Below are 16,316 nucleotides of genomic sequence, written 5' to 3' on the forward strand. Positions count from 1 at the left end.
CATTGGTGCAGAGGGAGAGAAAGTGCATGTTAGGTAGACAAATATCCAAGAATCTATTTCCTGTGTACCCTTTGCTGGGAAACTGCTCAGGGACATACTCTACCCCAAAGCAACAGAGTAACACGAGAAAAAAAGAAGACATCTGACTCAGGAAATAGGAAACCCAGCAAAAGAGAGAGCTGACTTCAATGCCCCAAATGTTGTCCCATAGTGGAAGCAACTCTGTTGGCCTAGGGAGCTCCCATTCCAGATGACAGCAGCATGGCTCAGCACCTACATGTCCAATTGCAAGCAGTAAAAACAGAACTGAAAGATTGTCTGATATTTTAACCATTTTAAGGGAGGTAACATGATTCTATTAGAGAATTGTGGGAAGTAATTATTGATAACCAAACAATGGAAATAAAAGGCAATTATGGAAAGCAGGATAAAACGGCTTGGCATCCATAGCTCAGTGGGTCAGATACACTAGGACCACATATACTAGGGCTGGTAGGTTCAAACCCAGTCTGGGCCAGCTAAGCAACAATGACAAGTACAACAAAAAAATAGCCGGGCGTTGTGGCGGGCGCCTGTAGTCCCAGCTATTCAGGAGGCTGAGGCAATAGAATCACCTAAGCCCAGGATTTGGAGGTTGCTGTGAGCTGTGTGAGGCTGCCATGTGGCTCTACTGAGGGCGATAAAGTAAGACTCTGTCTCTAAAAAAAAAAAAAATTGGAGTTCCATCACTCACTCATTTCAATATTTTAAGTAAACGACTTAACGTCTCTGAGCCTCAATTTTCTCATTTCTCATATGGGGATAGTAAAACCTACAGAGTTAGAATGAAAATTAACTGAACTCACATATGACCCATGCTTAGCACATATATTCAATAAACGGTGGTGGCTGAAAATGTCTTTCACAATATTTGTAACATGATCAACAGTCACAGCTACTTTCATTCTTTCCTAGAAGGGGAAGAGGTGAATGAGGAACTCTGAGGGCTTCCGAGGACGCTGACTCCCTGAAGGTGCAAACTCTCCTTGCCGCTCTGGACCCATCTCCTATTTCAGCGTGTGGGTGACTGTGTGCCCTACTAATAGATAATTCATGTTAAAATATTGTAAATGCTATATTTTCAATGTATGTTTCAAGAGGGATTCCCTTTTTCTTGAGATTTACCTAAATGAAGGGATTCAAATTTGCCAACAATAAAATCTCTTTTATTACAACATGAGATAACTGATTTTTCAGTTCTATGTTTTAATTTTTTTATTCTCATTTTATAAAAATTGAGCAACTGAAATTATTTGGATTATTAAATAAGAGATGGAATTTATTTACTTATTAGAAAGTAGAAAGGTTCATGAAAATATAAAGCCTGGGAATTTCTAAAGATAACTCCACCTCCACATTTTTTGAAGGAAATGATTTTTGTCTATTCCAAACAATGACGCTTAACACAATTGAAAGTTGGCACAGTTTTGGTAAACAGCACTTTCCTGGTAGTGTGAAGTCTACTGTGTATTTCTTTTGAGTCAGACATCTCAGTATCATTTTGATCTGTAAAACATCAAAGTTTTCTTTATAGTATTGTATTTACATTTTTGGATAGCCTGGATAGAAAGGAATTTTTCTTTTAAAAAGTAATGAACAATAAAAAATGTCAAAATCTTTATTGCAATATTTGAGATTATGACTGGTGGTTACAGGAAGAAAAAAAAAACCCACAAAGCACATCATACACAGAAGATGCACAGCATAAATGTTTGACTTTAATAGCTCAGACATTTAAAAAGACAAGGGGCTAAACAAACAAGTAAATCATTTCTTCAGTTTTTGAACTGTGCATCCAGAGAGAAAAATCAAAACCTCAGCCCTGTTAGTATAGAGTTGTTAAGAAGATAAATCCCTCTGGCTGCCCTGACTGTGGACGCTGTGCTGTGAATCTCAGAATGACAGCATCGGGTTAGCTGTGAGGGGGACGCTCCACTGGAAAAAGAAGTCACTCTGGAGAACAGTCATGGAGCGGCTACTCCCAGTGCCCTCCAGAGTCCCGGCCTCCTGACAAATAAAGTTTGAGGGCCCTATCCGGGTCTCTGGCTGCTGGGGACAGGCGGCCCCACTCTCTTCATCTTCTGGCGACCACGAAGGGCACCCTGGGCTGCTCTGGTGAGCGCTGTGTAAGTGCTGCCTGGGAAGCGCAATCGCTCCTGGGCAGGTGGCCCAGGGTGTGGTGGGGGGCGGGGGTGGAGGCGGGGCGGGGGGCGGCAGTGCTCCCCAGCTCCTAGGGCAATGCCTGCTAGATTTCTCCTGGGAGTCTTGAGGCTCTGCGCTCACGCACCTGCCATCGTCATCACTCACCGAGGACCCCTGCTTTATTCTGGTTACACACTGAGAAAGCTGACAGTTTTGATTTTTGTTCTCAAGAAACGTGGTGTTTCTGTAGCTGGGCGTCTTCTGTGTGACTGCTCTCAGTGTGAGCCCCCAACCAAATTGCAACAACCAAGCTACAACCAAAAAGCAGCCGAACTTCACTGTTACACAGCCTGGCCGATGTGTCAACTTCACTCTGGAGAAAAGGGGCCTTTGTCTGCATCCTTGAATTATTATAACGATGTTATGTTGTTTAAAGTAACAAGTCTGGTTAACATACTTATGTTTGATTCTTTCTTGGTAGGATTTATGAGTTTAAAAGCAGTATTTAAAACTATATATATATATTTCTAATTTATAGGATGTAAAAATGGGCAACTGAAAAATAACTAAAACTTAGGTAAATTGCTGAGATAGTGAAAGATTAATAGTCTGAATAAAAATATGTGTTTCAAAGCAGGCAAATATAAATTCTGCTTCCTTCTGTCTGTGTGCCTGTGATATTTCACAATCAAAATATGTAAAAAAAAGCTCTAATTAACTGGCTTAAGAAAAATAAAAAGTAAGCGCTAACATCAGATATTTTATTGGAAAAACAGAAAAGAACTCAAATGTCTTTTCGTTCAGGTCACTTTGATATTCTTTGATAAAATAAAATTAGTTTTAAACCTGGTATTAAAGTTCAGATGTTTAAAATTTTAAAAAAGAAGAAAAAGAAGGAACGATATGGATTCTATTTCTCTGCAGATGCAGAATGAAGAGCTTTGAGCGTCACCAGTGCACCAACTCTGTGCAGCCTGGTCATGGAGACAACCCGGCCTGTGTGGGGGCTGTGGCAGCGTCACACCTGTGACAGCATCTCACTGCCACACACCACAAACAAACCCTCGAAGGCAGCGGTTCTCAACCTGTGTGTCTCGACCCACAGGAACTGGATTAAAGGGCCCCGCATCAGGAAGGTTGAGAACCACTGCTCTGAGGAATACTTTCTGACTAACCAACAGTCTTAGCTGCTGCAGAACCCCGATTCAGGACCAAGCTAAAGCCCTACAGGCACATTTCTGATTTTTTCCTGTAAGTGTAAACAAACATCAGAATGCATCACAAGACTCAAAGACAGATGCTGAAGCCAGCACAAACTGTAATTTATCTTCCCAGTGACTAGACTATTGTGTGGTCCTTGGAAGATACTGTTTCTCACACGCTTTGCCAACTGTTAATTCTTATACATACACAACACCGACAAATAATGATTTCTGTGGAAAATACAGTGTGATTGATTGTCTCAAAGCATTTATAGACTTATCTTTACAAATAATTACATAAATCATGGTGTTTTCTATGTTGATCTCATATGTTTTTATTTGTAATAGAAGAAGAAACAGAATTTGTAAAGGCATGTAAGCACTTTGAAAAAACATTCCCATTGTGACAGTCTATTCAGAAAATTGTATACTATTTCAAACTACAGTAGGCAGAAATAAATGCTCAGGTCTATGAAATAGCATAAATCCTGCCTGAGGTTAGTCATAGTGTCCCCTGATTTAAAAAAAATTCTCTGTTTTATAGTCATTCCTTATGCTTTAGTTTGACCTTCCTTTAACTCTGCTAGTTTTGCTTATTTTGTTAGACTTTTAAAGAAAACTGACTTGTTTTTAATCAATCCTTTATCTCCATTTTATATTTCATTAACTATTATTTTATTAATCCTTCCTTTCTTCTTGCTTTGTGTTTATTCTATAGTTCTTTATTAACGGACATCAGTTGCTTACACTATTAATTCTTTTATAATGTCATCAAGACGACTGATGTCCTGCTATAAATACTTTCAGGAGCATTTTGCAAGATTTGATACGTAGTAATCTAACCATCACTGAGTTGTAGGTAATTTACATTGTTTTTATTCTAAGACTGTTATGAAGCACCATTTAATTTACATTTTTGTTATAAATTCATTTGATCTATGAATTGTGAGTTTTTAAAATATTAAGGTAGAATTTTCATTTATCTTTCTGTTTTTTATTTTTAAATAAGTTGCACTGTAATCAAAACATAAATTTATAGTTTTTCTTTGAAATTTGCAAGGCTTTTTATAACAGCTTAGTATTATCATGTATTATAAAGTGTCATGCTTTGGAGAAATTTGTATGAGAATGTTGGTTGGAAGGTTCATTAAATCAAGCTTGCTGATTTGTAGAAATGTCATATTTAAACTTTTTCTATACTCTTATTAATACTTTTTATCTGCTCAATAGTAACATCTTCTTTTATTTGTTCTCCCTTTTTGCTCTGCTGCCCAAGATAGAGTGCAGTGGTATCATCATAGGTCACTGCAACCACCAACTCCTGGGCTCTACAATCCTCCTGCCTCAGCCTTCTGAGTAGCTGAAACTACAAGTGTGTGCCACCATGTCTGGCTAATATTTTTTCTTTTATTCTTTTTTTTGGTAGACTTGGGGTCTCACTATGTTGCTCAGGCTGGTCTTGAAGTCTGGGCCTCAAGTGATCCTCCATCTCAGCATCCCAAAGTGCTAGAATTACAGGTGCGAGCCACTGCATCTGGCTTAATGTCTTCTTTTTGTTGGATTTTCTCTGTTTGATGGTGATTATCAATGCCTTCTTTAGTTCTGCTCATTCATGTGTCAGATATTTTGAGGCTATGCGATGTAGTGACAGGTTTAGAATTGTGTCTTATTTGTGCATTGTACCTTTTGGTGTTGACACTGGCATTCCTTATCTCTAGTGAACACTCTATGACTAAAAATTAATTGCACCTAATTTACATTATACACATGAAGCAGTTCCCTATTTTCTTCTAGGAGTTTCATAGTTTTAGGTCTTACAATTATGTTTTTAGTTCATTTAGAGTTAATTTTTATATATGCCAAAAGATAGGAGTCCAGCCTTAATCTTCTGTATGAACATATTCAATTTTCCCTACACCATTCTCCTCTCCTCTCCTCTTTTCTCTTTTTTCTTTCTTTTTTCACTCTGTTGCCTAGGCTAGAGTGCCATGGCACTAGCTTAATTCACAACAAGCTCAAACTCCTGGGTTCAGGTTATTATTCTGCCTCAGCTTCCTGAGTACCTGGGATTATAGATGCCTGCCATGACACCTGGCTAATTATTTATAATTTTAGTAGAGATGAGGTCTCGCTCTTGCTCAGGATTGTCTCTATTGAACTCCTGAGCTCAAGGGATCCTCCCACCTTGGCCTCCCAGAATGCTGGGATTACAGGTGTAAGCTACCACCTGGGCCCCTGCACACCATTTTTCAGAGACTGTCTTTTCCTCAATGTGTGTTCTTGGAACGTTTTTCAAAATTCAGTTGGGTGTCAATAAAGGGATATTTATTGCTTGGGTTTCTGTCATGTTCTGTTGGTCTATGTGTCTGGTTTTTATGATGCTGTTTTAGTTACTATGTTTTGAAGTTAGGTAGCGTTATGACTCCAGCTTCATTTCTTTTCTCTTTCTGGCTCTGGATTGATTTGGCTATAATGGGGTATTTTGTGGCTTTACACAAATTTTAGGATTTAAAAAAATTCTGTGAATTTCATTGGTATTCCAATAAGGATTGCATTGAATTTGCAGATTTTTTTTGGAAATATGACCATTTTCACACAATTAATTCTTCCAGTAATGTTTTCTTTTTCATCTCTATTTTTATTTGAGCCTTCTCTCTTTTTTTCTTTGTCTAGCTTAAAGGCTTATCATTTTGTGGTCTAGCTTGTTCTGGCTTTTTCTAGCTCACTGAGATGTGCAGTTTGGTTGTTTAGGATCTTTCTTTTTTGATGTAGGCATTTACTGAGGCAAACTTCCCCTTAGAACTGTTTTTGCTGAATCCGGAAGGCTGTGGTAGGTTGTGTTCCTATTTTCATGTATCTCAGCAATTTGTTAATTTCACTTTTTTAATTTCTTCATTGTTTCATTGGTTGTTCAGGAGCATGTTGTTTAATTTCCATGTTGTAACCTTTCCAAATTTTCTATTGTTATTGATTTCCGGTTTACAACATTGTGGTCATAAAACACACCTGAGATGATTTTAATCTTCTTAAATTTATTAAGGCTTGTTTTGTGACCTGACATTTAGTTTATCCTGAAAAACGTTCCATGTGATATTAAGAAAAAGGTGTATTCTGCAGCTATTCAGTGGAAAGTTCTGCAAACGTCTGTTAGGGCCCTTTTGGTCCCGTGTATAGTTTAAGTTCAGTGTTTCTTGGTTTGTTTTTTGTCTGGATGATGGAATCTAAACATTGCTGTCCATTTTGAGGGTTAGAGGTGAACTCCCTTATTATTATTGTCTTGCAGTTATCTCTTCCTTTATATCTAATAATAACTGCTTTATATATTTGGATGTTCTGGGGTTAGGTGCACCTATATTTACAATTGTTGTGTTCTCTTGCTGAATTGGCTGCTTTATCATTAGATAATGACCTTCTTTGTCTCTTTTGTGGTTTTTGATTCAAGGTCTCTTTCATCTTGTGAGTGTAGCTCCTCCTGCTTTATTTCTATTACACAGAATATTATTCTCAATCCCTACACTTTCAGTCTGTGTCTTTCCAAGTGAAGTGAGTTTCTTGCAGGTCTTTAGATGGGTCTTTTTTTTTTTTTTTTAACCCATTCAGTCACTATATTTTCACTGAAGAATATATCCTTTTACATTCAATATTATTAATAGAAAGTCAAGAACTCACTCCTGCCATTTTGTTGTTGTCTGGTTGACTTTTAAATGCTTTGTTTTTTGTTTCCTCTCTTATTGTTTTCCTTTGTGGCTTGTTAGTTTTCTATAGTGATAAGCTTTGATAAATTTATTTCTATACTTTGTGAATCTGCTGTAATTTTCTATCTTTGTGGTTACTCTGGGGCTTACATGAAAATATTATCGTTGTAATAAACCATTGTAAGGTGATAACAACTTTGGTCACATTCACATTCTCTAGGCTTTTTATCTCCTCTTAACCGCAATTTATAATTTTCTTGCCCTAATTTAGATGATTTTATATTGTGAGTTCCTTAAAAACTTATTGTAGATATAGTTATCATTGATGGTTTTTATTTTTAATCTCATTTTGGAGATTTGAAAAATTGCATAATATTATCATGGTAATATAGTATTCTGAATTTGATTATAAATTTACCTCTACCCATATTTTCATATGTTTTTATGTTAATAGTTGTCATCCTTTCACTTATGTTTGAAGCATTCCCATGAACATTTCTTGAAAGCCCAGCATTATGGTGATAAATTCCTTTGGCTTTTTCTTACCTGGGGAAGACTTATTTCTCCTTTATTTCTGAAAGATAGTACACATATTCTTGGTCGCTTTTTTTTTTTTCCTTAATACTTTGAATATATCATCCCATTTTTTTCCTAGCCTGAAAGATTTCCGCTGAGAAATCTACAGACAGTCTAAAGGGGAAGACGTTATATGTAACTTAATGTTTTCCTCTTACTGCTTTTAGAAATCTTTCTCTTTCTTTGACTTTTGACAGTTTAATTGTAATGTGCCTTGAGGAAGACCTTTTTGGGTTGAATCTACATGAGATCCTTTAAGCTTCACAAATCTGGATATGATATCCCTTCTAAGACTTAGAAAGTTTTCATTTATTATTCTATGAAATGAGCTCTTTGTCCCTTTATTTGCTTCTTCTCCCTCTGAAAATCCCATAATGTAAATATTTCCTGGCTTACTGGTGTTACACAAATTTTGTAGGCTTTTTAAAAAAATTATTTTCTTTTTCTTATCCTCTGTGTTATTTTGAAAGATCTGTCTTCAAATGCAAAAATTCATTCTTTTGTTTATTCTAGTCTGCTATTGAAACTCTCCATTGTATTTTCAATTTTATTCATTTAGTTTTTCAGTTCCAAGATTTCTATTTGACTTTTTTAATAATAACTATTTGTTTGTTGAATTTTTCATTCAGGTCATTGATTTTTTGGTTCCTATTGTTGAATTGGCTATCTGAGTCTCTTTATATCGCTGAGTTTTTTTAAGATCATTATTTTGAATTCATCTTCAGGCAATTTATACATTTCCATTTCTTGGAGGGAATTTGCTAGAGAATTGTTACATTTTGTGGTATCATGTTTCCTTGTTTTTTCATGTTTCTTGTGTCTGTGTGTTGATGTCTGTGCATCTGGTGAAATGGTCACTTCTTGCAGTTTTACAAAGTGGCTTTTGCAGATAAAGATTTTCTTCTGCATATGTGTCTTAAGGTGTTGGTTGGGTAGGATGTGCTGGCTTTGGTTCTAGGGAGGTGCAGTAGTGTAGTATCTGTGCAGTTTCTTCAGCTGCAGTCACAATTTCATAATGTCTTTGAGTGCCTTGTCTCAGAGGTTACTGTGGCTGGTCTACTGGCTTTGGGTGGGGACTTACTGGGAATGACAGGCTTGGCTGATGAGCACATGGGAGCCTGTCTTCTACCAGCTCAAGGAGGGGATCCTCTGTGGGCCATGTCTCTGGCTGGTAAGCATGAGAGCTGGTCAGTCACCTTGGAGTGAAGACATTGCTGGAAATGGCATAGTTGGCTGGTGAGATTCTTCTGGCATATGTAGACAAGTCTATTGGGGTGGGGCCTTTTTAAAAGTGAGGGACTCTGCTGCTGAGTACACTGGGGTGTGTGGGCGAAGGTTTACCATTTTGGAGTGGAGCTCTCTTGGAAGTGGTGCTCCTGGATGGTGAGCACATTGTGTACCAGGCTAGTTCAGACTTGGCTTCTCCACTGGGCAGGATCACCTGTTCCTTTGGAGGCAGGACTGCATAGATTCTGGTGCTAGTGTGCTGGACCTAGCATTTGGGCACTGCATCTACCAGGATGTGGAAGGCAGAGCATCCCCTAGGCAGCCTATTCCTAGAGCATAGGGAGCTGTAGCAGCTCAGCAGGGAATACTGCACTATCATGTGAAGGTGGTATAATAATAGCATAGACTCAGGGATAAAAACATGCCATGGCTACTGGCTCTTGCAGCAGTATGCACTCTAGCTATGGCTCTGGTTTCAAGTTGGCACCATGCAGCTGCAACTTTGGCCACAGGGATGGGAGTGCACACACATATGCTTCTTCTCTTGGGCAGTGCAGCCATGTGGATGCCAGGCAGCTCCCCACGCTGAGCTTAAGGTTTGTGTGGACTATGGCATTCTTCAGCAGCAAAGACTGCAAATGTGCAGATGTCCACAATATTAACAGGGACTTCTGGGGGTCCTTTTGCTTACTGATTCTCCCAGGAAGCAAGTACGTCCTTGTTCTGAGCTAATCATGCCTGGGAGGACAGTGTGGCTGAGGCAGGGTGTTTCACTGTCTTCCTTATGCAACCTTCCCAGAGGCCTCCTGGCTACGCAGGATTTTCATGTCTTCCCTGATGTATTCTGATCATCTTCCTCAAACACTCCAGTCTAAATGTAATTGCTTACTCTTTGTTTTGGTCCTTTTCTGTGGGAGTACAAGCAAGAAACTGCTCTTGTTCCATCCTATGGAAATTCTGTGAGGTATATGCTGAGAGCATAATCATCTAAAAAGTTTTTCCCTTTGTTTTTGTACAGTATAACAGGGTATTATTAATCTAGAATTACTTTTTTGTGTTAATTACTTCACTTGATTTTCCTGGTTTTTGAATTCTGAGTTTTCTTGCTTCAAATACTCAAGAGAACATAACTTTTTTTTTCCATATCCCATAAAAAGGCTGGACTTAAAACAGATGTATTTCTTGTTATAATCCCATTTGGCAGGCAGGTCTACTTTTTTGGTTTACTTTTTTACTGAAGATATAGCCTCAGCAGGTGCTCACCTTATGTAAGATCTCGGTTCTAACTCCTGGCTCCTGCAAGTCCAGGTTTCGTCTCTAGGTTTTGTATTGCCTTTAAAATTCAAGTAACCTTTAATTCTCTGATTTTGCCCCCTTTCTTCACTGTTTGAAATTTCATTTACTTTTTTCTTCAAGCTATGCTATACATTCTATTTCATATTTTATCCAGTATGACTTGTTTTGTAGTGGGAAGCCTTTCAAATTATCTAGTCTGCCATATTAACATAAGTTATATGTATGACTACATGAATGTATATATGCAGAGAATACACCTTTTATATTTGAAGGACCTTTTCTATCATAAAGATAAAATGTTATGTACACTATATACCTGTGTAGGAATTGTCAGGAGCTTAGTATGTTAACAGATTGCTACTGTGTGTAAAATAGCTGAGAAGATTAGGGATTATTTTTATTATGCTACAGGCATATTATACATGTTATATAATTTATTATATAAAATGCTACAGGCATTTTATTATACTACAGGCTTTCATATCTGATTTATAAAATGTTTATTTGATAATTCATATAGTTAAATTAAGTATACAACTTCATCTACTGGTTAAAAGGGTACTATTTTTCTAGAATAAACTTCAGGAAAAAAAGTGTTTCATCAACATGAAAAAAAAGTAAACTTTTAAAAACTGAAAAATTGCTATATTGCGAGCTTGGATTCTCTCAGTAGTAGGATTATACTATCTCAAGGGTAATAACTCACCAAGAAGGTATGAAGGAAAGCTTGGTTTTCTTAAATTTTTATTCTCATGGTGAAGCCTAGATTTTTCCAACAAGAAAATAAACAAAAATGCTGACTAAAATCAGATTGTAAATTATCCCAATAAGATGTCCTAAAATGTAAGCAGTATCTAACATTACCCTTGAGAAACTACACAATTTTATTTTTATAATGCAACATACAGAATGGGTATTCTGCAAACTAAATCCTTAGAAAAGAATACTAATTTGAAACGAAATCTAATTTTTGGTCTTTTTTGGATTCCTGATTATGAAGATATTGAGAAAGTTGATTTGTTAAAGTTGATTTGTTTTTGTAACTTCTTTCAAATCTTTCTTCAAACTTCTTTTTTTTTTTTAAGAGACAGAGTCTCACTTTGTCACCCTCAGTAGAGTGCTGTGGTGTCACAGCTCACAGCAACCTCCAGTTCTTGGGCTTAGGTGATTCTCTTGCCTCAGCCTCCCATGAGGCTCACCTAGCCTACCCTATTTAATACAGAAACCTATGGCATCACTTTTGCCCCCCACCCCGACCATCCAGCAAACCTAAATCCCTTATCCTGCACTACTTTTTAAAAATAGAATTTAATCTCTTCTTACATTCTATATTATGTTCATTTATTGTTCTTTGTCATACCTCACTGGAAAGTTAAAATCTACCAAGGGCAGGGATCTTGGTATTTTTTTTTCACTATTATATCCCAACAACTAGAATAGAGTATCTGTAACATAAAATTACTTGGGATATGAATAAATAGTTTTTTACTTCTCTGCCTATAAATTGGGTAATAATTTGTGGTCCTTTATTTCCTTACTGAGATACGTGAGTACAAATTAAATATGTGCATGCCAAGTATATTGACTTGTCTAAAAGAAAGTTGCATTCACAAAATGATAACAATTACCAATTTTTGGATATATAAAGTGATCAAGCATTTAAGTGTCTCAAAGTTTCCATCATAAACAAATCTGTTATAAGCCCATGACAATTTTATTTATACAATATCCCTTCTACAGCAATAGAACACATATAATATTTAGAACTTGGCTAAAAAATCATACCTCATTTTTTTCTTTGAGTTTTGTGATCATAACAATCACAGGGCTGTCTTCCTGCCAAACCATCTGCCAGAAATCATTCACGGTGTTGATCATAGGGCCCTGTGTGGCAATGAATGCTTTCTCCTTGCCACTGTAGCCCTAGTTGAAGTAAAGAGACAAAAATAGTGGCTTTTAAGATCATACCTTGCAGTGGAAATTTAGGTAAAAGAACTTCAAAATAAAATAGCTGTGTTGGTAAAAGCCCCATGGACTATGGCAGCTTCCTTGATTCTAGCGCCACAACTCACGTGCTGATTTACTAGCAAGTTAAGCTCCGTGTCCAGTATTAAGGGTTGTAATGCCCAGTTCCCGGCAGAGCGTCATAGCACAATAGCCCATAGAGGGCGCTCTAGCCAGGGACTCACAGCCAAGGAAGACTCGCTATAACGACCCCACTACCAATGTTGACTGTGACTGAGACAAAAATAAACAAAACCTTGCTAGTAATCAAGTTAAACAAAACTTAATCTACTCCTGGAGAAAAAAAAAAATAAAGCCAGTAACTCCAAATAGTAAGTCACCAGAAATAAATTTGTATTACTTACCCTAATATAATTAGCATTAATGTAGGTGCTCAATGAATCAGTTACATTTTTTGGTCTTAAACACACTCTGCTGAGGGGATCTAATGAAGCAAACAAGAAAACATATTGAATAGATTTATTCTTCTTAAAGTTCCTTGGAATACCAACAGCCAGTACACAGAGCATTTGTTACATATCGATAGATTGGTGTGTAGTTTTTGTCTTTGGGGCATGTGTGTCTATCTCTTCATCCACCAGTGTTTACTGAGGGGGATTTGGATGCATCTTGACACTTGTTCACGACATAAATCTTACCCATAGGCCTGAGATGATCAGTTTATATTTCACATCATTTTTCATGGGTTCTGATTCTTTTTTTGTTTGTTTGAGACAGAGGCTCACTTTGCCTTGGGTAGAGTGGTGTGGCATCATCATAGCTCAGAGAAACATTAAATTCTTGGGCTCCAGCAATCCTCTTGCCTCAACAACCCCAGTAGCTGGGACTATATGTGTGTGCCACAGTGCCCAAATTTTCTTTCTTTCCCTCCCTCCCTCCCTCCCTCCCTCCCTCCCTTCCTTCCTTCCTTCCTTCCTGTCTTTCTTTCTTTCACAGAGTCTTACTATGTCACCCTTGGTAAAGTGTCATGGTGTCATAGCTTACAGCAACCTCAAACTCTTGGGCTTAAGCAATCCTCTTGCCTCAGCGTCTCGAGTAACTGGAACTATAGACACCCACCACATTGCCCAGCTATTTTTTTGGTTGTAGTTGTCATTGTTGTTTGGCAGGCCTGGCCTGCATTCGAAACTGTTAGCTCCAGTGTATGTGGCTGGCACCCTAGTTGCTGAGCTACAGGCACTGAGCCCAGCTAGTTTTTCTATTTCTTTTTTTTAATAGAGATGGGGTCTCGCTCTTGCTCAGCCTGATCTTGAACTCCTGAGCTCAAGCAATCCACCCACCTCAGCTTCCCAGAGAGCTAGGATTGTAGGCATGAGCCACGGTACCCAGCCTGACAAGCCTTGTAAAAGAAGACAATGAAGACTAATCCTACCCTCCTGAGCATGGGCAGGAATCAATGACTCACTTCTAACAAATGGAATATGAGGGAGGGGCTAGGACAGTGGACTGGAAGCAGCCAGAACATGTTTCTCCCTTGGAGAGGATAGAAAGTATGGGCAGGTATTTACCTGTAGACGGATCACTTAAGAGGCAACATTGAGATTCAACAGAGAAGCAATGAGAGGAATCGAAAAGAAAACAAAGGAGAGGGAAGGAGGGCGACCCACTCGGTCATACTGAAGTGGCTGCCCACACATGGGGACGGGGCAGGGGAGAGGCCCCATGGGCCCCACACTTCCCCCGGGGACTTTCCAATCTGAGCTACAATAGGATCCTTCACCTCCAGGCCTCCAGACCAACACAGGGAACCACTCAGAGACTGGGCAGTGGCACTGATCTGGAGAGAGCACGGGCTCCTCAGCCCTGTGCTACAGCCAGTGCCATTCTCCCACCCAGGATGTTGTGTCCGCCCAGGGGACCAGTTCTGCTGCTGCCTGGCCAGGGAAGGAGAGGGAGGCTGAACATTCTTGGGCGTGCTGGGAACAAGTGCCACTGAATGGCTGCTGCTGCCACCAGTGAATGAAGGCCGGAGCAAACCCTCATGGCTGCCTGTACCCTCTGCCATCACCTGGAGAGTCCCAACCCATCACCTCTGACACCTCTGCTGCTATTGCTGCCGGAGAATCCAGGAGCCAACTTCCAAGGCAGCCGCTGCTGACTGCCTTTGCTGTCACCTCAGAGAGAGAACTGTTCTGCCACTGTGCAAACTTTTGGCAGCAGTCTGGAGACCAGCTGGCTCCTCCACAAGAACATGCTCCAGTGCGTACTTGGACTGTGGACACCACAGGGGCTGAGGAGATGCAGGAGGACAGCAGTGCCGCCGGCTTGCAGTGCATCCTCCCTTTTTCACCTGAACACTCCGCCAGTGCAGGACTCAAGCACGCCATTCAGGGAATGGGGATTACCTAACCTGGTCCCCCACTGGCACCTGGTCACCGTCCCAGGGGTCTGAGTTCCAATCAACTCAAATTACTGGCAAGACCAGAGGGTACCTACTAGTACAAACCAAAAAGCAGAGTGCCCACCAAGGAAGATCAGGTGGGCTGCAGAGTTATCTGTTTGGGGTGAGGGAAGAGTTCCAGATAAGAAACCAGCATGTGTGAAACACGGAAAAAAAGGAACAACAACAAAAATAACAGGCTTCTTCAACACCCCCACAGGATCAGTAATGGACTGCAGCCAAAAGGAGACTTCTGAAAAGTCAGATTTGGAATTAAAAATGTGGATCATAAGTAAGCTCAATGGGATTGATGGGAAAGTAAAAAATCAACACAAAGAAACAACGAAAAAATTCAGGATTGTGAATAAAAAACTTAAGAGCTGGGTAGTTAAAAAAGTATTACAGAGCTCCTGTAAATGAAATAGTCATGTAGGAAATTTAAAAATACGGTTTTAATAACAGTCTATACCAAGCAGAAGAAAGAATATCAGAGCTTGAAGACAAGACTTTCAAATTAACCCAGGTAGTCAAAAATGAAGGAAAAAGAATCAAGAGGAACAAAGAAAGTGTCCAAAAAATATAAGACTATAAAATTCCCAGACATAGGAGTCATAGATATCCCAGAGGGAGCGGAAAAAGCAGACAATCCCAAAGCTGGAAAATCTCTTTAGGGAACAATGGCAGAAATCTTGCTGTAGATTTAGTCATCTAGATACAAGAAGATCAATGAACTCCTGCAAGACTGACTGCAAATAGAACATCACCAAGGCACACAGTCACCATCAATCTGGCGAAAGTCAAAATAAGGGAGAAAATCCTACAAGCTGAGCATCAGGTAACAAATCTTCAAGTAACTTACAAAGAAAAACCCATCAGATGATCAGCAGACTTCTCAGCAGAAGCCTTTCAAGCCAAAGGGGTCTGGGGTCTTATCTTTAGTATCTTAAATGGAATGATTATCAACCAAAAATTCTATATTCTGCAAAAGTAAGTTTCATAAAGGAGAAATAAATTCGCAGACAAACTGCGAGGGAAGGAATCTGTCACCACTTAGAGCTTAACAAGGCCATTATCAAAGATGATGTTGAGAATACGTAGTAGAATTGCGTTCATTTGTGCCTACAGTATTTGTAATGAAGATATCATACATATTTCAGTAGTAATGGGAGCTTCCCTTGGGGATGGGTAACGTTGATTCAATCTGTAAGGGATCTGGTTTTGGCAAAAGAAAGCCTCATTCTGTGTAGATCATTAGGTTGACATGAAGGTGACACAGCTCTTGGTTGTGCCAGATGTAAGCAATGGTAATCCAGGAGATACTGATAAGATCTATAAATCGGTGGGAAGACCCCCAAGCATCAGCCAAGAATTCCATTCACAGAGGCAAGCCTTCATTCAGTTTCATCCAAACGACTTTGCAAAAGCTCCCGTCATGTCTTTATGGGTGACCTAGAACAGGTAGGAGGACTGGAGAGATCCTCAGAGTAGAGCAGGTCAGGCCTGTGAGTCAGCACAGACCTGGACTATGAGCGAGGGATTATGGCATGGGGCTCAGGAGCACGGGACTCACTCCTGGGTCTGGGGACTTGAGCTAGTCAGGCCTGTGAGTCAGCACAGACCTGGACTGTACAGGAGGGATTATGGCACGGGGCTCAGGAGCATGGGACTCACTCCTGGGTCTGGGGACTTGAGCTGGTCAGGCCTGTGAGTCAGCACAGACCCGGTCTGTAAGGG

At 39.4% G+C, this 16,316-nt stretch overlaps 1 protein-coding gene across 2 annotated transcripts in view; it reads right to left on the reverse strand.

Annotated features, from left to right (window-relative positions):
* PTPRR (protein tyrosine phosphatase, receptor type R) overlaps nucleotides 1-16,316 on the reverse strand; it is a 344,290-nt gene that overhangs the window by 48,374 nt on the left and 279,600 nt on the right. For both annotated transcript variants that reach the window (XM_003798938.2, XM_012810853.2), the window contains 2 exons: nucleotides 12,547-12,626; nucleotides 11,963-12,100 (listed from right to left, as the gene is read on the reverse strand). In XM_003798938.2, the coding sequence (XP_003798986.1) occupies nucleotides 11,963-12,100; nucleotides 12,547-12,626 (218 nt within the window). The remainder of the gene's footprint in view (nucleotides 1-11,962; nucleotides 12,101-12,546; nucleotides 12,627-16,316) is intronic.

This window comes from Otolemur garnettii, unplaced genomic scaffold (assembly GCF_000181295.1).
Source record: "Otolemur garnettii isolate 467f Iridium unplaced genomic scaffold, OtoGar3 scaffold00143, whole genome shotgun sequence".
NCBI lineage: Eukaryota > Metazoa > Chordata > Mammalia > Primates > Galagidae > Otolemur > Otolemur garnettii.